General features: G+C 36.8%; 1 protein-coding gene across 5 annotated transcripts in view; it reads right to left on the reverse strand.

The window, feature by feature from the left end:
• SNX14 (sorting nexin 14) overlaps positions 1-26,452 on the reverse strand; it is a 105,467-nt gene that overhangs the window by 58,629 nt on the left and 20,386 nt on the right. For all 5 annotated transcript variants that reach the window (XM_027854859.1, XM_027854846.1, XM_027854876.1 and 2 more), the window contains 11 exons: positions 25,768-25,844; positions 25,607-25,685; positions 23,842-23,885; positions 19,399-19,486; positions 15,557-15,641; positions 3,884-4,040; positions 3,134-3,209; positions 2,790-2,834; positions 2,599-2,679; positions 2,375-2,489; positions 82-237 (listed from right to left, as the gene is read on the reverse strand). In XM_027854859.1, the coding sequence (XP_027710660.1) occupies positions 82-237; positions 2,375-2,489; positions 2,599-2,679; positions 2,790-2,834; positions 3,134-3,209; positions 3,884-4,040; positions 15,557-15,641; positions 19,399-19,486; positions 23,842-23,885; positions 25,607-25,685; positions 25,768-25,844 (1,003 nt within the window). The remainder of the gene's footprint in view (positions 1-81; positions 238-2,374; positions 2,490-2,598; positions 2,680-2,789; positions 2,835-3,133; positions 3,210-3,883; positions 4,041-15,556; positions 15,642-19,398; positions 19,487-23,841; positions 23,886-25,606; positions 25,686-25,767; positions 25,845-26,452) is intronic.

Raw genomic sequence — 26,452 nt, forward strand, 5'->3', positions numbered from 1 at the left:
CATATCCACCCAAAGGGATAAGGATGTGAAAAAGCCCTGACAATTACAAAACTCTATATATTGTCATCATCCAAGACTTACTTCTTTGAATCTCTTCCACAATAAAAGGATCAAATCTAATTTTGTCAATACTTTCATCCAAACAATAGGTTCTATATATTTTCTTCACCTCTTCATGAAGGGACATCATTTCATCATTTGATAACTCTGGTCTCAAAATTCTGTCATTGAATTCCTCTGGCATATTAGGAAAAGGCAAAGAAAAAAGGATCACCTCATTTAACAAATAACATCTCTTAAGCACATTACATAAAAGTCTTAACTATAACTATTGATCTGATTTTCGACTATGTCTATATAATGACAAAACACCTATATGAACACACAAAAATCAGCTGACCATCCAAATATGTTGTATAATTGATAATAATAATCAATAATAGAATTGACAATGTCAATTATATAATTGATAATAAATAAAATATTTATGAAATAGTATAAATTGCACAATTTTGCACACACAGTTGAAATGGTATGATGAAAAAACACCAGCCTAACACTTTCCTCAAAGAATATAATATATGGTTTCTTCAAAATATTGCCAACTGGTGCAGTGGATAGAGTGTCACACTGGAGTCAGGAACACTCATCTTCCTGAGTTCAAATCTGGCCTCAGACACTTACTAACTGTGTGACCCTGGGCAAGTCACTAAGCCCTGTCTGCCTCAGTTTCCTCATCTGTAAAATGAGGAGAAGGAAATGGCAAACCACTCTAGTATATTTGCCAAGAAAACCCCAAATGGGGTCACAAAGCATTGGACATGACTGAAATGACTGAACAGTAACAAACAAATAAGAAATTAACTTAATTTATTCAAATAACAAAAGGCAATTTTAAAAAGTTAGTTTCTTATTTCCAAAGAAAATTAGAAAAATCATTATACTATTGAAAAGGGAATAGGATCTTCTCAACACTGACTCAAAGTTTCTCATATCTTAATTAAATTTTAAAAAACTGGGCTTTGTGAGAACTCATAGAGTTACAGACAGGCTAGAAAAAAAAGATAATGGCTGAAGAGCAATGACAAAAACACTAAATAATATATCGGGGCATTGTTTTTTTTTAGTTACAGAACAGGTATTCCTATCTTTTCTAGGCAGGAAATGCAAGTGCCACTCACAGGATCAATCTCACTAGTGACAGCCATGAGAGCTTTGACCTTCTACATTTCCGACTTTAGCCAGTTTGCTCCTCCTGACAAAATCTGGTGGCCCTTGCTCCAGGGGTTCACCATATTAATGTCAAACTTAGTGCAGACACACCACTGAGATAGCCCACAGAACCTCAGAACATCCAAGTTCATGAGATTCACTAGCCTCAACCTCCCTAATAGCTAAGATTCCATGTATGTGTTACCTTGACCAGCTGAATAACTGAATGTTACAATGTAACAGAATGTGAAAAAGATCTACAGGTAAAATCCTGTTAACAAAAATTCTATCACAATAAAACTTTATAAAGTAATTTCCCAAATGTTGCCTAATGTTGCTTTATCTTCCCTGTAACCAATAGCAGTTATTAGTAACAGTCTATCCAGAGGATCAAAATCTTTTGAAGTTCCAAAAAACCTTCAAGCTAGTCCAACCTCTTATTTTTACAAATGAAGAAATGACAGAAAGGTTCAGTGCCTCACTAAAGACCATACAGGTTAAACAGCTGGGAGGTAAGCTGAGCTCCATTGGAAGAAACCAAAGGCAGAATTCAAATGCCAGTCTAAAGCAAACTCTCTTTCCTACACCAGTCCACATTTTACACCACAAGGACCATATATTTTAAAATCCCATTGAAAGTTATTATGGCTCTCTGCCATATTCCTTCAATTAACATTTTCCTATTAACAAATGATCCAGAATACTGCTATTTTCCTTGAAGGGATCAAAGGAAAGGTTAATTTTATCACTTATTGGATGGATTGAAAGAAAGCACCCTAGGACCAAATTATTCTGTAAAAGAGAAGCCTGCCATGGCAAAATTACCGAAAACACCACTATTTTGGAATCTTAAACATATATCATACATATATATGCATATATGTTTATTATATTGAATATTTTGATGCAATGAGTCTTTTTGGAGGGAGGTGATACTCCCAATAAGATTCAGTCGTAGCCAGTTACAGGTCAAATCTCACTCTGGGAAACAGCAGTGTACATTTCTGCAGAACTGGCGAGTAATGTGGCAATGGACATTTACAATAATGTTTCAGTGCAACAGAAGAAGCTGGGTACCTCTGTAACAAGATCTGGCCTGCACATTCAAAAACATTTTTTTAAGTTACAAACCATATTCAGTAATCACAAAGGTAAGCCTTACCCACGGTCAGACAAAACTGTAACACATGAACGGCTCCTTCTTGTTTCAGAAAATTCATGAAGCGAAACAAAAGATCTTGCTGTTCTCTAATCTCCTTCAATTCTAACTTCAGTACCTTGAAACAAGGTGTAAGAGAGTCAAATACTAGACAAATATTTTGTAATTTTTCTTTAAATTAAAAGCAATAAAATAATGTTGTAAATAAAAGTACTTTCCCCACTTACAGAAGGCTTTTTATTTCTAGGCTCTGCAAATTTCTGCAAGAAAGGAACCAAAGAGGAAGCAGGTTCTGTTGCTTTTTCAGGCTATTAAAAAAAGAGAATAAACCAATTCAGTAATATCCCTATTCCATTTGATTGATATGAAGCAAAATGCAATACAATTTGAAATGCTTTCTAAAGTGGTCAATACTCACTGGACTGTCATCTATGAAGATGATAAGTAAATGATTCACAGTATCCTAATAGGAAATAATAAACACAGGTTGCCATGACAAAAGAAACAAGCTGAAAATAATTCCTTCACTGTATTCTGCCCAAAATTCTGGAAGATTTTTCTCAAATTATGAAAATTTATATGTTAATCCAATGGAGAAACAAATGAGACAGTGGCAAAACACTTGCAGTGATGTGCCACAGAGGGACAATTTCCTAAAGAGCTACAGTACAGGTCTCTCATTCTTTGTAGAAGACATGCAAAAAATGTTACTCTGACATAGGGAATAAAACTTTTTATACAGTTTTAGTGCTTTAATCTTACTGGATCAGCCAGGAAATCCAAAGAAGGAAGAAAAACAGAACCAGACAGAATCTCTCTTATAAGTAAAGTCAGGGATCTGGAGGGGGGAAAAAAAAAAAAAGAATAGTTACATAATTGTGACACAATTTGGGACCACAATTTGCTAGAGATGAAAATTTAATAGCAAATTATTTCCATAGTAAGAAGTAGGTTTAGTATTAAAAAGTACTGTCTACCTAAGAAATACCATTACAAAGACAAACTGTAGAATCTCCCATGTAAATTCTTAAGAAAAGATAGATAGTGATCTCTCTGGGATGTTTTAAAGACAATCCTGCCAGGATATAGGGAGATAAACCAGATGACCTTCTAGAGTGCTTCACAGATCTAGTAACAAAGTACCTACCTACAGAGTTGCTTAAAGTGTTTCTGCCTATTTGACCCACTAACCTGAATATTCTAAAAAGAAATAACAAGAAATAATGAAAAGTTATTATCTTACCAACACTGCAATTCATTTTAATTAATAGCTTTATCTTTGATTTCTTCAGGTTCAATGATACCAAGAGTAAGGCAAATACCATTCAGATCTAACATCTAAATTGGTATCTTAAGACCTGATGAATGTTTTTTTTTTTTTATAAACTAAAAACTGTTCAAAGTTTAGGCCAATCTCTAATTACAGTCTATGACTACCATGATCAGGAATAGCAATACACATTGTGGCAGGGCACATAAATACCATTACAAAAACTTCCAAAATATTTATACCTGCAGTCTGTTGCTTTTGGGGGCAAAATATAAGGGAAAAGTAATTCAGTAAGTTTCCTCAAATAGTGTAACTCATCTCTTCGACTTCTCAAAGCCACGTGAAGTTCTGGCCCATATTCTTCTAAAGCAGCTTGTTGCAAAAACTCTGCATTTTTTACTATAAAGAGAGATAAAAATCAGTATTAGGTTAAGCAACCTTAGCCAGTTCCCCTGACAAATAAAAACTATTCAAATACAAAAATCTCAAACTTTAATTCCACAATATTTTATGCCTTCAAACTCTAAATATGCAGCATGCTAACAACTAGTATTTTTCATACATTAAAGATCAAGAAAAATGTATTAAAGTGAAATCAGGTCATTTCTGGTGTAAAAATATTTACAACAAATGCCAAGTAACTTAAGAATTCCTAAGATCAGTAATGTAGTCAGATAATTTGATTTGTCTTTCCAAGATCTGACCATGACAGAACTGTTGTTGGTTTACTTTCAGCAACTGTACCACAGAGAAGTTAAAAACCAATAAAAAGTTTGCTAAATATCTATCCTATGAAATGACTTAAGAATCAATCACTAATAAAAACTAACTGGAAACAAAACAGATGCCTATCAACAGAGGAATGGTCAAATAGTGAACATGAATGTAATGAACTTTTGGTGTGCTATAGGAAATGATGAATAGAAAAAATTCAGAAGCATGGGAAGACATATGAATTAAAGAGAAATGAAGTAAGCAGAACCAGGAAAACAATATATACAATGATAACAAAAGAACAAAGAACACAGCCTAATAGACTGTAATAATAATGACCAAAGGAGAGTTAAGAAAAGCCATCCTCTTTCCATTTTTGCAGAGCTGGGCAACTATGGATACGATACACTTACAATTACCATCAATCTGAGTTGATATGTTCATTAGTTTTGCTAAACAGCTTTTTTTTCTTCTGTGTTACAAAGGATGGTGGATGGGAAAGAGAGATTTCTTTTTAAATGAAGGTGATATATATAGAAAAGAAAGATGTCAATAAAAATTTTTTAAAACAATAACTAAAATGAATCAACCAAGTTTTTAAACAACTACTTTAATGTACAGGCAACTAACTGCATACCATCTAAAATGAAATAAATTTCCAACATTTCCAAGAAAGAAACTAAATTATTGACTTCCAAAAAGTAAAGACAGTTACAAAAGTATATGAGGGGTAGCTAGGTGGCACAGTACTTAGAGCACCGGCCCTGGATTCACAAGGACCTGAGTTCAAATTCGGCCTCAGACACATAACACTTACTAGTTGTGTGACCCTGGGCAAGTCACTTAACCCCATTGCCGAGCCAAAAAAAAAAAAAAGTATATGAAACAAGACTTTCCAAAAAACAAATGCATGTTAATAATAGCTCTGGAGGAAAAAAAGTGCTCTAAACCTTCAATAATGAGGAAGATGTAAATTAAAACAACACTGGGGTTTTACTTCACAACCAGCAAATTTTCAAAAGATGGAAATTGTCAATGTTAGAGTGACTAGGGAAGTCAGACACACTAATACACTCTTGGTGAGGCTGTGAATTGGTTTAAACTTTCTGGAAAACTGTTTCAAATCATGTAAAGAAATTTACTAAACTGTTGGTACCATCTGATGTGGCTGATCTAATACCCCAAGGAGGTCAAAGACAGAAAGAAAAATCAATTATATGAAAATCCTGACAGCAGAACTTTTTGTGGTCATTAAAAAAAGTGGGTGCCCCATCTAGAGAATGGTTGAACAAACTGGTTTATGAATGCAATGGAATAGTACTGTACCATAAGAAACAAAAAATAGGTGAAATTCAAAGAAATATGGAAACACCTGCACAAACCAATGCTGAGCAAAGCAAGCATTAACAGAACAATGTGAACAATGATATAATGTAAATTATGCAAATGATAACAACAATACAAGTCAGATGAACTAAACTTAAATGCTATGACCAATACTCAATAGTGAAACACACTTCACTCTTTTTGGTGGATGGAGCTGCTCAATGTTGCATAAGCTATCAGCTGACATCTTTGGTGGGCTGATTTTCTTTAACTATTTTTGCTTGCTACAAGGAAAGGTTCAGTGGTGGGGGGAGGATGGGAAAGAAAGAAGTATATTGGCAAAATACAAAAGGCACAAAAAATGTTAAACATTAACAAAACTTTTCAAAAAGATGATTGTAGGATATTTTTAGTTGGAACAATGAGCTTAAAAATCATTATCTAAATTTTGTGCAGGGGGCAGCTAGGTGGTGCAGTGGATACAGCACTGGCCCCGGAGTCAGGAGGACCTGAGTTCAAATCCGGCCTCAGGCACATAATACTTACTATCTGTATGACTCTGGGCAAGTCACTGAACCCCAATTGCCTCACTAAAAAAAATGAAATAAAATAAACTTTGTGCTAACAAAAATGTACAAGTTCAGAGAATAACTCCACACAAAGATAAAAGGTAAATCTGGATAAACAATAGTTATAGCTGATTCATCATCATTTAAATGGCAAAGTACAAAGTATCCTTGGATAAGTTCAAGCTCTAAAACTGAGTGACCATGGACTTACATTAACTAGGCCCGTTTTCTCATCCGTAAATGAAGATGATAATTTTTCCACTACTCACCTCAGACACCGTTCTGAGGAAAGAATTTTATAAGCTATAAGGCATTATGGTTTATACTTATAAATGCATCCTTACTGTGCCGGTCGCGCCGTGCACTCTCCTCCTATAAGGAGCAGGCTGCCAGGGTCATACTACTTACCAGTCTTCGGTGCCCACCCGGATAAACACAGAGACGAGCCCGATCAAGAGGTGCAAACACTCAAGCTTTATTCAGAGGCCATCACAGCAAGGCCAAGCAGGAAAGCCAGAGCAGGAGAGCAGGAGCAAGAGAGAGCGAGCTCCGATCCCTACTGTTCCTTAAGTACCTTCTTAGCCCCTCCTCCTCAGCCCACCTACTAGTCATTGATTGTAGGATCAGATACCGGAAGGGGATGTCTGGGGTTAGTGCCTAGACAAAGGGAGAGTACGTGACGCAGGAGGCTAGGCCTGGATACAGGAAGGAGACGTCTGGGGTTAGAGCTGCACCTAGGGAGAGGACGTGACGCAGGAGGCTAGGACCGGATACAGGAAGGAGACATCTGGGGTTAACGCTGCACCTAGGGAGAGGACTAGACAAAGGGAACTCATTCTCTGCCGTCCCACTCCCACGTGGCACAGCCCCCTGCCTCAGGAGCACATGCTCCGGTTACTTCCCCGTATCCAGTTCCTATCCCAGTTCACCGCAACTCCACATGGCACAGCCTCCTGCCTTGGGAGCGTGAGCTCCGGTTACTTCCTAATATCTTGTTCCTACCCCATCTTGCCACAACCCCCACGTGGCAGTAGCCAACATCAGACAATCCCTCACACTTACCATAATAAAAACATAATCTCTGTAATTCAATGGAATTTTAATTAACACATTCCATTAATCATAGGCTAAAAAACAATTATTATGAAATGTAATTGACATGAGTTATCAGAAGAATCCAAAATGTCATTTTCTGGTGATTTTGGATTTTGAATTCCACATTCACAATTCGAGTGGGAACAGTTAAATACTCACTTAATTGAAAATTAATCAAAATGCAAACTATAGTCAAACCATCCTATCTGTATAAATAGCACTATCAAGACTTTTGATACTATATTTTTGGGTCTCTGCTAAACATACCACTGTGTACAGGCTCCCCCTACTCTCCCAGCTCCTATACTCTTCTGACTTTTCATCTTGGAGCTCTTCTCATACTTCGACTCCAGACACTTCATCTTTGGCCATGCTCTCAAGTGTTCCCAATGATACAACAGGCCAAATGAAGGAATATGTATATAGATACATATAGATATATAGACATAGAAAGATATATACTTCTCCCTATCAAGATCATTTTTTGTTGTCAACTGCAGGCCCCTGGGTCACACCTACCTCACAGTCTTCTTGTCTACCCTAATACCTAGGCCTCAGAGTTAGAGATCAGGTACTCTTGAGTAACTTGGCCTGCAAATTTAAAAACTCTTAAATTTTCATGGCCTGTACCAACAATTTATCTCAAGCACCCTTGGAAAAAGTAACTTAGAAATCCCCATAACCACAAACTGTTCCACCTTCAGATTCCTGAAGTTTCAGATACCTCCCTCTGATCATTTCATTTCTTCCTATGCCTCACTCCACACAAACTCATTCTTCCTTCATCAGATAATCTGAGAAATGGAAGAGACTCTATTGGCCATCTAGTTCAACTTGTACCCAATACAAAAGGAATTTCTATTACAAACACACCCAACAAATGGTCATCCAGGCTCTACTTTAAGGAAAAGGAACCCAGAAACTCTTGGGGCAACTCATTCTACTTTTGGACCATATTGTTAGGAAGTTTCTCCTGATATTAAGGAAGTTTTTCCTGACAATAAGTCTAACTGTCCCTCATTGATCGTGATTCTGCTGAGGTAAAAGAAAACAAATCTAATTCCTCTTCCTTGCGACAGACCTTCAGATTCTTGAAGATGGTTATCATATCCTCTACTGAGTCTTCTCTCTAAGCTAAACATCCAGTTTCTCATATTCTCAATTCTACCCATCCCACCCCAAACTCTCTACTGACTTCAAATCTCAGATCTCCAAGTACCTTTCAGATATCTTGAAATAGATGACCAGCAGACATCTTAAATTCAATATCCAAAACAGAACTCATTATCTTTCCCCCTAAACCCTGCCCCTACTTCTACCTTCCCTCTTACTGTAGAAGGCAATGCTATCCTCCCAATCCCTCATGCTTATAATACTAGGAGTCATCCTCAACCCTTCACTATCTCCTCCTCCCCCAAGCCCAAGCTGCTGCCAAGGCCTGTCGATTTTACCTTTATAACATCTCTCAAACATGCTCCCTTCTCTCATCTGATAATTCTACCATGCTGGTGCAAGCCCTCATCACCTCATACCTGGACTACTGCAATAGCCTACTAGTGGCGCTGCCTGCTCAAGTTTCTCGCCATTCCAATCCATCCTCTGTTCAGCCACTAAAGAGACTTTCCTAAAGTACAGGTCCAATCATGTCACTGCCATACTCAAATTCCAATGATTGCCTCCAGGACTGAACATGAAATTCTCTGTTTGGCATTCAAATCCCCTCATAACTTAGCTGCCTCCTCCTTTCCAGTCTTCTTCCACCTTACTCCCTGACATGTACTTTCTGATCCAGTGACACTGGACTCCTAGCTGTTCCACAAACAAGACACTCATCTCTCAACTCTGAACATACTCTTCCTCCAACACTCTGCCTACTGTCCTACCTGACTTTAAGTCCCAACTAAAATCTTACCTTTTACTGGAAACCCTTTTAATTCTAGTGCCTTCCCTCTTTTAATTATTCTCTATTTATCATATATATAGTTGAATATATTTGTTGGCATGCTGTCTCTCCCATTAGACTATAAGCTCACTGAAGGTAAGCACTTTCTTCTGCCTTTTTTTGTATCCCCACCACTTAGCACAGTGGGTGGTACAAAAATAGGTACTTAATAAATGTTTATTGATCGATATAACAAGAACTAAACATTTAATGTCAGTTTTGGTTGATGTGTCATCATGAGCTGCAATCCTTCCACCCTTCAGTATTTTCTCAGACTATAATTCTTCCTCCAATTTAACTTCCTACCCTTCATAATCTCAACTCTACTGTGAACCAATTCAATTTCACACTGAATCTCTACTCTTTGCAATCTGTCTTCTGATTTCATTCAATTGAAACTGCTCTCTCCAAAGTTACCAAAGATCTTTTAACTGCTAAATTTAATGGTCTTATCTCAATCCTCACTCTTGACTTCTGTACAATCTTTGATGTTATCAAATACTGTTCTAGATACTCTTTCCTTTCTAGGCTTTCATGACAGTGCTTTCTCTTTGCTTTTAAGTCTCTTTAGGCTTTTCCTCCAAGATCACATCAACCCTGGAATTCACACTGTGTCAATGCCCCCTGCCCCTGGGACACCTCCCTCCTTCTGACTGGAGACAGTAAAGAGTGGAGAGCTCTTCTCAGATCCCCCATTTAAGCAGGGCACCCAGAGCAGTCATCTCTTTATCTCCTACTTGGTTGCAATCCTCTGGCCTTCACCATGCCCCTAGGAATCTTATCTTCCTACAAGATCACATCAACCCTAGAACCACCCCTCATTTGTATCCTGATCCTCCCTCCCTCCATTGTTGGTTTCTCCCATTAAACTATGAGCCCCTTTGAGAGCAAGAACTATCTTTTGCCTTTCTTTGTATAGTCAGCACTTAGCATAGTACCTGGTGGCAAAGAGTAGGCATTTAATAAATGTTTATCAATTAACTTGGCCCTCTTGTCTTCTCTCCTTTCTCTATACAATCTTGGTCGTTGATTTAATCCCATGGATTCAGTTATCTTCATGCAGATGATTCTCGGGTCTATTTATCCAGCCCTAATCTCTCTCCTGACTTCCAGTCTCATATCACTGTGTCTTGGATAACTTAAACTGGATGTTCCATAAACATTTTAAACTCAACATGACCAAACCAGAATTCACAATCTCTTCCCTCAAACCTTTCTTTCCTCCAAACTTGTGTATTATTGTCAATGGTATCACTGTCTTCCCATTCACCCAGGTTTACAACCTCGCTGTCATCCTTGACAGCTCACTCCCTCTGACCTCAAATGTCCGATCTACTGGCAATTTTTATTGTTTTGACCATAACAATATCACTTGTATATGTCCCCTTCTCTCTACTCACACACCACCCTGACATCAGCCCTTATCACCTCTTGCCTTGACAATTTCAATAGCTTTCCTACAGGTCTTCCTGCCTCAAATCTCTTCACACTTCAATGTATCCTCCATTCAGCAAGTAAAGTGATTTTCCTAAAGCACAAATCTGATCATGTTACCACCTCTATTTATAATAATTTATTCTTGGGGCAGCTAGGTGGCACAGTGGATAGAGCAGTGACCTTGGGAGTCAGAAGGACCTGAGTTCAAATCTGGCCTCAGACACATAACACTTACTAGCTGTGTGACTCTGGGCAAGTCACTTAAGCCCAACTGCCTCACCAAAAGAAAAAAAAGAGTAGGAGGAATGGTCTTGGGGTGGGAGAAAATTTGGAACTCATCTCACTGAAGTGAATGTTGAAAACTAAAAAAATAAATAAATTATAATAATTTATTCTTTATTACCTTTAGAATCAAACACAAACTGTCTCTTTGGCTTTCATAGCCTTTCACAATCTGACCTATCCCTATCTTTCTAATCTTCTTATATCTCACTCTCCTCCAGGTACTCTACAAGCCCACAACAGTGGCCTCCTGCTGTTCTTCACCCACAATACCCCAGCTCCAGACACTGTGCTCTTTCCCTGATTGTCTCCTATGCCAGAAATGCCCTGCCCCCTCACCTCTGCCTCCTGGCTTCCCTGGCTTCCCTGGCTCCCTTCAAGATCTGGCTCAAACTGTACCTTCTAAAGGAAGCCTTCTCTAGTCTCTTTCCCTCCTCTTCTGACTGCTAGTGCCTTCCCTTTAAGATTACATTCCATTACCACCATATATATAGTTGGTTTGCACAATTTTGTAGATGTTGTCTTGCCCATTATAATCTAAATTCTTTGAATGTAGGAACTCTGGTTTTGCCTAACTCATATGCTATAAAACAGAACTAGAGGAAGTCATAGCAGCAAACTGAATGTACTACCAAGTTATGTTATTGAATCTCAAGTGTTCTATACTACAGGAAGGAAATGTTTTCATTCCTCCCTAAATAATTACTTTTTCTCACTCCTCACAGAAGCTGTTTCAAATTTTCTTTTCTTTCCTCAAGCCTTGTACTTAAATGAGAAAACAGGCCATTTTCTATGAGCTCTTTCATCTCAAAATCTCTTTTCATCACCTCTTACTTTCTCCTCCTTTCCCGAAGTCTTTGATGAGATGGCCCTTCTTCTTGCCACAGCAAGCTCACCTACATTTATCTTTGATCCCTTCCATCTTCTCCAGCAGACTGACTCCAAATCATTGCCCCATCTAATCTTCAATCTCTCCCTCTATTTATTAGTTCCTTCCCTACTGTCTTCAAAGTATCCCCCACCCTTCTCTAGATCTTACCAGAGATGACCTGAAGATACAACAAAGGAGACTAAGGAGCAGCCAGACAGGTAAGGGAAGAACCAAGACAGATGTGTCACAAAAACATGGAGAGGTAAGAAAATTAAGGTAAAGAGAATGATTAACAATGTCAAAGGCTGAGAGGTCAAGAAGGATAAGGATTGAGAAAAGGCCATTAGATTTGGCAATTAAGAGATCAGTGATAACTTTGAAGAGAGCAGTTTCAGTTGAATGATGGAATCAGAAACCAGCTTTGGGAAATTTAAAAGAGAGGAAAGCAAATGGAGGCACCTATTGGGGACAGGCTTCTCAAGGAATTTATGGAGAACAGGAGAATCTATGACCAAACAAGAGATAGAAAACATTATGAAATGCAAAATGGGTAATTTTGATTACATTAAAATGAAAAATTTTTGAACAAAGCCAATGCAACTAAGATTAGGAGGGAAGAAGAAAACTGGGAATGAATTTTTATAACCAGTGTCTCTGATAAGGGTCTCATTTCTAAAATATATAGAGAACTAGTCAAATTTATAAGAATAGAAGTCATTCCCCAATTGATAAATGGTCAAAGGATATGAACAGGCAGTTTTCAGAGGAAGAAATTAAAGCCATGTACAGTTATATGAAAAAATACTCTTAATTGAGGGGACACCCCTCAATTGGGGAATGACTGAACAAGTTGTGGCATATGAATGTAATGGAATACTATTGTGCTACAAGAAATGATGAGCAAGCCGACTTCATAAAAACCTGGAAAGACTTGTATGGACTGATTTTGAATGAAGTAAGCAGAACCAGGAGAACACTGTACACAGCAATAGCCACACGTGTAATGACTAACTTTGATAGACTTAGTTCTTCTCAGCAACGCAAGGATCTAAGACATCTCCAAAAGACTCATGATAGAAAATGCTATTCACATCCAGAGAAAGAACTAAGGAGTCTGAACGCAGATAGAAGCATACTATTTGCTCTTTTTTTTTTCTTCTGTTTTGTTTCTTCTTTCTTGTGGTTCCTCCTACTGGTTCTAACTCTTTACAACATGACTAATATGAAAATGTTTAATAGGAATGTATATGTAGAGCCTACATCAGATTGTACACCATCTGGGGCAGCTAGGTGGCGCAGTGGAAAGAGCGCCAGACCTGAAGTCAGGAGGACCTGAGTTCAAATTCGACCTCAGACCAAACACTTGACACTTACTAGCTGTGTGACCCTGGGCAAGTCACTTAACCCCAAATGCCTTTAAAAAAAAAAAAAAAGAACAGATTGTACACCATCTTGGGGAGGGAGGCAGGGAAGAAAAGGAAGAAAATTTAAAACTCAAAAGTTTATGGAAGCGAATCTTGAAAACTAAAAATAAATTAATTAATTAAAAACAAAAGGAAAAAACACATAAAATGTTAAAAGTGCCAAAGAAGGCCTTCTAATTGTCACATACACCAGCCCAACCCTGACAATCATCCAAGGGAAAAAACATTATGGAGAAAGGGCTTACCACTAGTATCACCAATAGCCACCAATTGATCAAACACAACACTGTGAGGTGAAGACAGAAGGTGACATGTGGCAGACAGGTGAAATCATTGCTACTACACCTTGACTACAACTTACCCTCAGACTCTGAGAAAGACATTCCAGAACCCAGAGTCCAAGAGTCTTAGGAATTGTAGTATTCCCCAGATCATCATGCCTACTTCAAGCTGAGCCCTCACAGCCATCATCAAAGTAGGAAATCCTTAATAGCCAATTGCAACCAAACGAAAAGGTAAGCATAAGAACCCTGGAAATAGGAATGTGTCCCATATCACCAACTCTGGTACCAGCCCAGGCATCACAGAGGGGAATAACCTTTGCGGAGATTGAGTCTTTCAACAGCCTCTGCAAGTGCAACAGTTTCCACCTCCTCAGTAGCTAGAGCTACTAAAGACCTGGAAAAAGAAAGCTCACCAAATTCCCTTGCACTTTCAGGTGGTTCAACATCAGCATCAGATATGGTGTTATCAATGTAACTGATACTGAAGAAAATGCATTACTATTAACTTCGCACCATACCCTAAGGACTCCTGGGCCTTTCCTGAATTGAAGCTAAAACCTTCAATATGTGCTATCTCCTCCTATTAGAATATTAGCTTTTCAAGAGACAGAAGTGTCTTTGCTTTTTCTGCTTGTATCCCCAATGCTTACCATAGTACACACAGTAAGTATATAATAAATCCTTTTTCATTCATCTCAAAATAAAAGATAAATTTTCAATGTAAGCTCAGTGTGAAGACAGAAGACAACACATAGAATAAGAAGGCATTCACCACTTATAAGATCATAGATCAACAGAGGTATATAAGTAAATTTTTTTTTTTTGCTTCAATGCTGTTATTAAAAAGCATATCATTTGCTCACTCACTGAAAAATAGCTAGGTGGCATAGTGGATAGAGCTCCAGGCCTCATCTTCATGAGTTCAAATCCAGCCTCAGATACCTACTAGCGATGTGACTCTGGGCAAGTCAATTAACCCTGTTTGCCTCCATTTCCTCATCTGCAAAACGAGCTGGAGAAGGAAATGGCAAACCACCTCAGTATCTTTGCCAAGAAAACCCTAAATGTGGTCATGAAGAGTCAGACACGACTGAAAAACGACTGAACAACAATGAAATATTAGAAATTATGAATATGATGAAAACATAAAAGCATGGAAAGATTTATATCAACTGAATCAAAGTGAATTAAACCAAACCAGAAAAACAAAACACTGACTACAACAAGGTAAATGGAACATCAAAACAATTAAAACTGAATGCTACAAAATTATAATGACTAAGAAGGTCCCCAGAGAAGAAGTATGAAAAGATATTCCTCATTCCACTGCTTTTTTTGAACAGGAAGCTATGGGTGTGGAATACTACATATCATGTCAGAATTTTTCAGTAAGTTGCTTAAGTTTGCCTAATTTTTTGTTCCCCTTTAAAATAATTTTTTGTGACATTGTTCTTTGAGTGATGGCTATCTAGGAAGGGCAAGATGGAGAGATACATGAGAAAATGTAGTTGATGCAAAAACAAAACATCAATACAAATTTATTTTATAAAAAATAAAAATGAAAATGAAAAGCATCATACTATTTAATTTGTTTAAATCTAGTTTGAAATAGCTCACATCTGAAGAATTCATGCCAAAAGATACCTATAAGAGATAACTTTCCTTTATAATGTCAAATTCATTTGGATAAACAGCATGACAAACTATATGGCAAAAGTCAATTTTGCAAGAACCAAGTACATACTAGATCTCATGATTTCAAAAAGTATTTTAGAATAAAATTAGGCCAATGTGATTTTTTAACAGCCACACAAAGTTTATAAGAGAGAGAAGGGAGGTTCATTTTTTTAAAGTCACATCTATAGGAACTGTAAACATAATTCTGACTTATTAATAATTATATTTTAAATTTCAAGGAAAAAAGATAATTCCAAAAATGTTGTTCAAGTTGTATTAGACAAGACAGGTTACCTTTCTGACTTGCTTTAGATATCATTTCTATGTGCTTCATTGCTGCTTTTAACATTTTCTTGGTTATAACTGCTGGGATATCCACCTAAAGAAATTTTAAATCAAAGTAAAATATTTCATAATTATCATTAAGACAATGAATGCAAGATACTGCAATATTAAATGTAAGATAACTAAACTACTAAAAATAAGGTAACCATAACAAATATACTAACATTCTAAAAGCCATGTGCATTCAAAGAACACATTGGTTGTAATATGATACCATTTGAATCATTAATCTCAAACTGTACTTTTCAGATTTTTCTCAAAATGAGCATCTGAATTGCTGGAATTAAAGAATTACAGAGTTGCCAGGGACCACAGAAATCACCTAGACCAATCCTAAATTAGGCACAAATCTGCCTTCCACAAATTTTCCCTTCAAGTGCCTTGCACATAATAGCTACCTAGTAAATATTTAACAAATCTCTCCTAATGGTACTGAGACTATTGAAGGACTGTAATGCCAGAGAGCTTTTGTTTTTAGCAGGACTAATTTTTTCCCCTTATAATGAGCCAAAATCAACCCCACTGTCATTTCTATGCACTGGTCCTACTTCTACCCTCTGGGGTTTGAAGACAACAGTCATCTCCCCAGTAAACCTTTTCTTCCTCGGGCTAAGGAGCCCTAGTCCCTTTATTTAAGAAAAAAATTTTAACACTAAATAAAAAGCACATTTCCATATACACTTTGGAAAAGGAGAAGATCGTATATGAAATTGCAAGTCTCTATTATGTAGAGCTTGGTTTTCAATGCTGATGTATGTGTTTATGATTCCTTCTGGCCTTCTTTAAGCTTTCTTCTCATTTTGGGGATGCAGGAAGGGAACCCCATCCCTAATCCTTTCCTTCTTCAACCCTCCTCATACATTGAAAAGAAAGAAAAAATAAAAAAAAAAAAGAAAAACAGAACTTTTGTAACAAATAAGCATAGTCAAGAAAAACAAATTCCTACAATGGCCATATGAAAAAAATGTATGTCTGGTTTTGCAGCTTTAGTCATCACCTCTCTATCTGGATGTAGATAGCACGTTTCATCATAGGTCCTCTGGGATTGTGGTTGGTCATAATCATAATACTAATCAGCATTTTTAAGTCTTTCAAAAGTCTTTTCCTCACAATATTGTTACTGGCATATGAATTGGTCTCCTACTTTTGTTCACTTCATACCACATCAATTCATGTGATTCTATCCAGGTTTCTCTGAAAAAGTCCCTTATTTCATTTTTTATGACCCAAAATATCCCATTACATCCACATACAGTAATATACACAGTCACTGCCCAATTGATTAGGATCCCCTTAGTTGTCAGTTCTTTGCCACTACAAAAAGTGCTACTACATTTTTGTACATATCAGTCTTTTCCCTCTTTTGCTATTTCTTTGAAGTATAGGCCTAGTAGCTGCATTACTAGATCAAAAGGCATGACCAGTTTAGTGACTTTGGGGAAAAATTTCCAATTGCTTTCCAGAATGGTTGAACCAGTTCACAGCTCTACTAATGGAATTAACGCATCTATTTTCCCACAACCACTCCAATATCTGTTATTCTCCCTCTTTCCCATCTTTGCCAAAAATTGTGCAAATCTTCAAAGTTACTTTAGTTTTCATTCCTCTAATTATTAGTAATCTGGAATATTTTTTTTTTCACATGGCTGTGGACTGCTTGGATTTCTTCCTTTGAAAAATGCCTGTTCAGTTCTAGGGCTATATCCCAAAGAGATCATACAAATGGGAAAAGGACCCACATATACAAGAATATTCATAGCAGCTCTTTCTGTGGTGGCAAAGAATTGGAAATTGAGAGGATGCCCATCAAAATTGGGGAATGGCTGAGCAAGCTGTGGTATATGAATGTAATGGAATACTATTGTGCCATAAGAAATGATGAACATGCTGACTTCACAAAAACCTGGAAAGACTTGTATGGTCTGATGCTGAGTGAAGTGAGCAGAACCAAGAGAACATCGTACACGATAACAGCCATGTTGTGTGATGACTAATATTGATAAACTTAACCCTTTCCGGCAATACAAGGATCTAAGACATCTCCAGAGGCCTTGTGATGGAAAATGCTATTCACATCCAAAGAAGGAACTATGGAAGTTGAATTGCTATTTCTTTTCCTCTTCTGTTAAGTTTTGTTTCCTCTTTCTGTTGGTTCCTCCTATTGGTTTTCATTTTTGCTTACAACATCACTAATGTGAAAATATGTTTAATATGAATGTAAATGTACAGCCTATATCAGATTGTGCGCCATCTTGGGGAGGGTGGTGGGGAGGAAGGGGGAGAAAAATTTTAAACTCAAAAGCATATGGAAGTGATTATTGATAAATCAAAATAAATTAATATAAAAAGAAAAAAAAAGAAAAATGCTTGTTCAGATCCTTTAACCACTTATTTATATAGACAGGTAGATGATACAGTAGATACAGCACTGGACCTACAAGGAAAATTTCAGTTCAAATTTAGCCTCAAAAACTTAATTTGCTGGGTGAACCTGGACAAGTCTCTTCACTGACTGCCTTAAGTTTCCTCATAAGTAAAATGAGGATAATAAAAACAGTTATCTCCCAGAGTGGCTGTGAGGATAAAATGAGATAATACCTGAAAAGCACTTTATAAACCTTAAGTCGCTATATAAATGCTAGCTATCCACTGGAAAATGGAATTTTCTTATATTTGAATCAATTCTTTATACTCCTTGGAAATGACACCTTTAGGAAGAACTTCCACCCAAAATTACTTCCCTTACCATTTTTTTCCACTATTTCCACAGAGATTCCTGAACATCTGTCTTTGCAGATCAACTTCATTATCATTTTTTCCAGCTCAAAAAAATAATTCTGTGGAGTTTGACTGCTATGGTACAGAACAGGCATAGTAAGGCAGTATTATCACAACCTACCCTTGAGCAATTACTATTCCTCCAAATAATCCAATTAGGTCTATCTTTATACCTGTAAAGAAGGTTTTGTGGTTGTATTCATATATTTCCTGCACATGTTTTGGTAGGCAGACTCCCAAATATTTTATACATCTTGTGGTTATTATGAATGGAATTTCTCTAACTCTCCCAGTTGGATTTTTTGGGTATACAGAAATGCTGATGACTTATGTGAATTGATTTTATATACTGCAACTTCACTGAAGTTATTAATTTTTAATTGACTCTAAGGTTATCCAAGTAAATCATCACATCATCTGCAAAATGCAAGAATTTTATTTCTTCTTTGCCTATGCTTATTCCATCAATTTCTTTCTTCCTGTCCTATTGCAATAGCAAGCATTTCTGGCACTCCAGCAAATAACAGCTTCCTTAACATTATTATTATTTATATTAGTAACAGCTAGTATTTATATGTCTACTATGTACCAGGCACCGCGCTAAGCACTTTACAAATACACTTTACAAACTTTACATTTGATCTTCATGTTAATCCTGGAAGGTGGGTGCTATTCTTACCCCCACTTTACAATTGTAGAAACTGAGACAGGCAAAGGTTAAATGACTTGCCCAGGGTCACACAGCTAGCATATGTCTGAGGCCAGATCTGATTACAGGTCTTCCTACCTTAAAGTCTAGTACTGTCCCCTTCTTCCAGACTAAATAGAATTAATTCCAGAAGGGACAAATGAACCATTTTTAAACATGTATTTCATTCTAGAAAACTGAAGGTACATTCAATTAATAAAAGGGAAGAATTATTCAATATATTCTATGTAGAATGAAAATAAAATGATTAAGTTATTAAGGAGCACTCAAGATAAAACCCAGATTTCTTATTAAATACGTATACCTTATGAATTCTTCGCACTAGCACAGATGCAAAAAACCGCAATGTTACTCTTAGTTCATCAACAAAAGACTCGTCATCAGTTACATCCCTGTGAATAGGCAAAAAAAAACACTTTCAGAAACTTAGAGAAGTCTTACAATTCACCTTAAATTATTCAAATTAAATCATTATTAAGCACCTGCTGTGAAACAGCACTATGCTGTATGCCCTACTGATGTCACTACAAAAATAATACAGTGTCTGTCTTTAAGAAGATTACATTCTGGGAGGAGCTAGGTGGCACAGTGGATAGAGCACCAGCCCTAGAGTCAGGAGGACCTGAGTTCAAATCCATTCTCTGACCCAGACACTTGACACTTACTAGCTATGTGACCCTGGGCAAGTCACTTAACCCCAATTGCCTCGCCAAAAAAAAAAAAAAAAAAAAAGATCACATTCTACTGGGTGAGGGGATAGAAGAGAAAAAAAAGGAAAACATATGTACACAGATATGTAAACACAAAATAATTTAAGGTGAGTACTTAAGGTGGAGGCAAGGGGGTTCATATAGCAAATTTCCTGTTGGATGTAGCACTTGAACTAAGCCTAGAAGGAAGCATGGGATTCTAGATGGTAGAAATGAAGAAGATAAACAATCTAAGACATAAGACACAAAAAGAGGTTGAAGATAGTTGCGGTTCAAAGAATAGTAAGTCAGTTTGTAAAAATGCAGAGTATATAAAAGGGAAAAATATGAAAAAAAAACCTGAAAGATAGGCAGGAGGCAGATTGTAAAGAACTTTAACTGCCAGACTAAGAAGTTTAAATTTTGCCCCAGGCAATACGATGCTACTGAGGATTTCTGAGAAAAAGAATAACATCAGATCTGTGCCTTAGGAGGCCTGCCTTAGCAGCTAAGTAGAGAACAGACTGGTAATAAAAAAAGACTTGGGGGTATAGAAGGCTATTATAATAATCCAGGCAAAAAGCGATAAGGACCTGAATTAGTACAAGAGCAGAGAAAGGATATATGCACCAAGATACTGCAGAGGCAGAACTGATAAGACTTGGCAACTCATTGTATACTGGAGGCATGGGAAAGGTGAAGAAGTAAAAGCTAATCTGGAATTGTAAACCTGAACGATCAGACAGGTCTTGGTGTCCTTAATAGTAACTTTGTATACCTAGGCCAGTGTGGCTGAATCACAGACTATGTGAAGAGGAGTTAAGTGAGAGAAGACAGGAAAGGTAGGAAGGGGCCAGGCTGGGAAGAGTTTTGAAGGCAGACAAGAGAATTTTATGTTGACAAGGGGTCACTAAAATTTGGGGGTAGCTAGGTGGCACAGTGGTTAGAGCTGCGCCTGGAATCAAAAAGACTCATCTTTCCTAGTTCAAATCTGGCCTCAGACACTTATTTGCTGTGTGACCCTAGGCAAGTCCCTTAGCTAACACCCGTTTCCCTCAGTTTCCTCATCTGTAAAATGTGCTGGAAAAGTAAATGGCAAAGCTCTCAAATAACTTTGCCAAGAAGACTCCAAATGGGGTCATGAAGAGCTGGACATGACTGAAAAATGACTGACCAGCAATGCTAAAGTTTATTAAGTAAGAGGGTGACAAGGTCACACCTACGCTTTAGGAAAATCGCTTAGCAACTGAGTGAAGGATAGACTGAAGTAGAAAGAGACCTGAGGCAAGGATACCAGTTAGTTTGTGGTAGTAGTCTAAATGAAAAGTGATAAGGGCCTAAAGTAAGGTGGTGGCCATATAAGTGGAGAATGGAACATATTCAAAAGATGCTGATAAGGCAGAAACACCACGATTTGGCTATGGACTGGATATGTGGGGTGAGAACAAGGAGTTGAGGATAACATAAGGGCTGTAAACTGAGATGACTGAGAGGATAGTAGTGGCCTTGATAATAATAATAAAACTCAGGTGAAGAAAGAGTTTGGGGGAAAAGATAATGAGTTCTGTCTTAGACTTGCTGAGTTTGAGATGCTTACAGGATATCCAGTTCAAGATTTCCAGAAAGCAATTGGTGACAAAAGACTGTAGCACAGGACAATGACTACTGCTTACTGATTAATATATAACATCTGGGAATAATCTGCATAGAAATAACTTTAACCCTTGGGAGTCTATGAGATCACCAAGTGAGATAATACAGAGGAAGAAGAAAAGAGAGCCTTGGGAGAAACCCGTAGTTAGAGGTATGAAGATCTAGAAAAGGAGACAGTGAAGGAACAACCAGATAAATGGGAGCAGAACCAGGAGAGTATGTCACAAAAACCTAGAGGGAAAAAGAATCCAGGAGATGATGGTGATGGACTGCAATCAAAGACTGCAGAGAAGTCAAAAAGGATGGCAACATTTAAAAGTCCATTCGATTTAGCAATTAAGAGAACAGTAACTTTGAAATTACCAATCTCAATTACTAGTTTCAGCTGAATGATTTAGTGGAAGCCAGACTGAAGAGAGTTTAAAATCAAGTGAGAAAAGAAGAATTTGGGGTACCTGGTAAAGATGTCTTTCTCAAGGAATTTAGCTGAAAATGAGGGGAAAGATATAGGATGATAGCTAGCTGGGATAGTTGATCAAATAAGGTTTATATCAAACTTAGAAGAGACATAGTAGGCATGTGTATAGGCTATTAGGAAGGGGCCATTAGATAAGAAAAGACTAAAGATAAAACAGAGTGAAAACGATAGTGATGACAATCTGTTGGAGAAGATGGGAGGAGATATGATCAAGGGTGCATATTTTTTTCCAAGGATTGTATTTAGAGAGATGGCTCACCTTGGAAAGGAGAAAGGCCATTTCTTCATCAGAAACTGGAATGTAGGAGGAGATAGTGGGTAATGATGTCACAGGATTGGTCAGACACGTCAGAGGGGAACCATGAGAGTATAATGTCCCAAAAACAAAGAAAGGGAAATAATATAGGAGGTGATGGTAACTGACAGTGTGAAAGGCTTCAAAGAAGTAGAGGACAAGAACTGAAAAAAGGCTATTAGATCTGGCCATTAAAAGGTCATTGATTCACTCTGGAAAAAGTACTTTCAATTTAATAATGAAGTCAGAAACCAGACTGCAGAGAGCTTATAATCGAGTGAAAGGAAAAAGTGGAGGCAATGAGAGTACATGGTGTTAGTTAAAAAGTGAAGCAGAAATAAAGGACAATAGCTAGCATGGATGACAGGATCAAATGAAAGAATTTTTTAAGGATAGAAGAGATGTGGACATTTTTGTAGGTAGCAGAGAAGGAACCAGGAAATAGAAAGAAACTGAAGATTAGTGAAAGGGTAGGAAGGACAACAGCAACCTATTGGAGTAGACAGAGAAGATGGGATCAAGGGTACATACAGACAAGTTGGCCTTAGCAAGGAGTAATCACATCTGAGAAATGAGGGAAGAGGATGAAAGAGAAGAGAGAGTTCTCACCAATCACCAACACAAATGCATTTCACTTTAGGAAAACTGGATATCAAAAAAATTCAGTCTACAAAATGGATAAATTTTGGGAGGATTCTCCCACTTTGGGAAGCAAAATAAACTACTTTTCACTTTCCTGAAGTCTGAAGATACCTGGGAGGTGGAGCAAAAAGCTGACAGCACAGTCCTTGAGCATAAAGTTAGTGCTGATAAAAAGTTCCTGAAGGTACCACTGTTAGCTGTGCTTCATAAACCCTGAAAATCCTTCAAAAAGGGGTTCAGCATGGAAACCTAACTTGAAAGTACATGTTAAGATCCTGAAATCTAATAATAATATCTTGATTCACCAGTTAAAGATGTTTAATCATGTTACTACAGAATTCATAATAAGGTTCTTTACATGGGCTAACTTGTACAGGATCCATTTTGTTAGCACTGTATGTATTTGTCCAGCTGGCTCTGTTTTAAAATTTAATATTCTCAAAAGCTGATCCACTGCCTTCTCTGTGCTCTGTAAACCCCAGAACCCTTAATTCAATGTCATAGTAAATGACATTAACACTCAATATTTTAGCAAAAAAATTTCAATTTTCCATGAATTCTTTACTGAAATTAACTACTATAATGATTCAATTAGAAAATGTGAATTAAGATTTCTCAAAAATCATGCAATTTAAAAAACAAAATTCATTTATCTATTGATAAAAATAAAATCGTTACATTTAGAATTTATGAAAAACCTTTTATTTCAAGAGATTAGTTCTCTTGACAAAAAAGTCCCATGGTTTTCCCATTATATTTTTGTCCTGGAAGATTAATAAAACAAAAAAAAAACAGTTCCTGCCCTTAAGGAGATTACACTCTATGAAGGGCTGAGGGGGAAATATGTTATTTACATATAGATATGTAAATACAAAATAATATGAGAAAGAAAAGAGCACTATAAAGTACTGAGTACTTATGTGTAGAGCCCTTAATTCTGACTAGCAGTCATTCTACAATATTAATGAGTTTTCTGAAAAGAACACATACCTGTACCAAGGATAAACAAAGTTTTCCAACACTAATTCAAGCACCTGGGGAGAAAATATTTTTTAAAAGAACAGTGCATTAATTCATCTTAGGAAAAACATCATTACATTTAGTAACAAGAAACATATGTTAACATTAATAAATTCCCACTGCCAAAAACTAAGACCTCTGAAATGCATACATCTTTGCAAGCTTCCCACAGTTAAAAAGTATTCTTGGAGACAACAATCTAAATAGCCTCAGGAGCAACAATCTAAATAACACCAGAAAAATATCAAAGACATTGCTCCCAGTTGAACTGCAAAGCTCGAGGAGGAATAAAGGGAAAACAAGTGACATTTGTAGTTTGAAAAGGGCCTTGCCTTCATTATTTCATTTGACCCTTATAACAACTCTCTAAGGCAAGCAGTACAACTAATAGATAATATCATTGTCCCCATTTTACAAATAAGGACATTAAAGATTAGAGACTGACTTGCTCATAGTCACAAAGATATTAAGTTCTAGAGGTGATGTTTGAACACTGGTCTTCCTAATACCATGTACAGTACAATCTATACTACACAAGAGTAAAAATTGTTGAAACTTTTTCTTTTTCAACTTCAAAGGTGGAATGTATGGGGGGGGTGTATGTGTGTGTGTGTGTGTGTGTGTGTACATATATACATATATATGGAGAGAGAGAGAGAGAGAGAGATGCACTGATTCCTGTAGAGAGAAGGAATAGAAGGTCAGGACTTAAAAAAAGGAAGAGCTGAGAATGATAGCCATAAATCCATATACTAAAAAAGGAATCTATAAGTCATCACTAGTACACATACCATGACCCTCGTAGCAAAACCTTCAATACTGGCAATAAGTGTGAACGTAAATAGTTTTTAATATAAGATGTCAACATGAGGTATATTAGTAGGGGAAATGGGATATTTTTAAATTAACAAGGTCCTTTATAAGCACAATGTGCAAAGGATATTCCTCTATAAAGTAAATGCTAGGAGATACTAAAAAAAAAAAAAAGAAACCTATTCCTATCACAGGCCTCTTCTGGATAAAGAAGGATGGAAAAATATAATCAAAGATTTTAAAACTAGAAGGTACTTTGGAAATTCTGAAAAAAGAAAATACCAAGAGATAAAGTAGCATCTTGTTCCACCCTCCACCAGCTAAGGAACAGAAAGCAAATTGGGGAAAAAAAAAAGGAGAAATAATGAGGCAGGGTTCAGAGGGCTTACTTTTTTCCCAACTAGCACAGTAACAATTTATCTACTACATAAGAATAGGTGAAGTCACCAATTCCTGTTTGTACTCCAGCGAGTAAATATCAAAGATAGAGTGACTGCTGAGGAAGATATGTAATACATTAACATCTACTCCCTCTAGCAAAGGTCCTCATTTGGAAGTTATGTGGGTAGCGTGCAAAATGGGTATTTCTTATAGGCATAACAGGATTTCCTTTGAAAAGATTTCTAAGCAAAATTAAAACACTGGATCCACAAGCATTCCTAATTTGTCACTCAAGCTAAATAGGTAAAAACTATATTTATTTTAGCTTGTACTGCTAGTCTGTAAAAATAAGCAAACTTAATTTTATTAGGTATTGATGATTATTATTAATAAGCTAACAAAATTTTATTTGATGCATCCCATATATTAGAAGATGCTCTTGATTAAGATTTCAGTTGAACCATCTGCTGAAGAAATTTTCTTTTGGTACTTTATCACATCTTCTATATCTAAATGTGCATGTTTGGAGATCATCTATTACCTCTGAGACAGATGCATCAACTTTAGAAGATACTTTAAGGTCTAGCCAAGGCTGGTAGTTTTCAAGCAGCAAAGTAGGTCTGAAAAATACAAAGCAATTGAATTTCTTAAAATCCAGAATATCATATAAATCAGAATACAAATAATGAACATAGGCCTTACCTGTGCCTTTCACATTTCACTTTACCACACACAGCACAGCTGTGACCTTGGGGAAACAATTCCTGTAGTTCTAAATGCTTAAAGAAAAAAAAATATTGAGGAATCAATCACGTTTCTTTCCCAAAAAATTTCAACAATCATTTATATGCAAATCAGCTTTAAAAGAACACAGACAGGGACAGCTAGGTGGTGGAGTGGATAGAGCACAGGCCCTGGAGTCAGGAGGACCTGAGTTCAAATCCAGCCTCAGACACATAGACACATAATACTCACTAGCTGTGTGACTCTGGGCAAGTCACTTAACCCCAAACTGCCTCACCAAAAAAAAAAAAAAAAAAAGGAACAGAGATTTCTCAGAAGCTTTCAATTATTATGAAATAATATACCAAAAGAAATAACATGAAAATTTTACCCTCTGTAGTAAATGTTTAAACAATTCCCCCAAAATTTCCCTTAAAAGTTTAAAACCTAAAATCTTTGCAAGCCAAAAATGCCAAGTCTTTTAGATCCAATAATACCTAATTACAAAGAAAAATAAAATATTTTCGATAATACAAATAATACAGCAACATAAGCTTCATTTCTAGGATTAAAACCTGAAGTTTCTACCTTTCAGAACACTTGCAAGAAAGGATTCAATCTATATATGAATTCTGTAATAGGTTCCTCTCAACTTTTGAAGAAG

The sequence above is a fragment of the Vombatus ursinus genome, unplaced genomic scaffold, assembly GCF_900497805.2.
Source record: "Vombatus ursinus unplaced genomic scaffold, bare-nosed wombat genome assembly UNPS02000582.1, whole genome shotgun sequence".
Lineage (NCBI taxonomy): Eukaryota > Metazoa > Chordata > Mammalia > Diprotodontia > Vombatidae > Vombatus > Vombatus ursinus.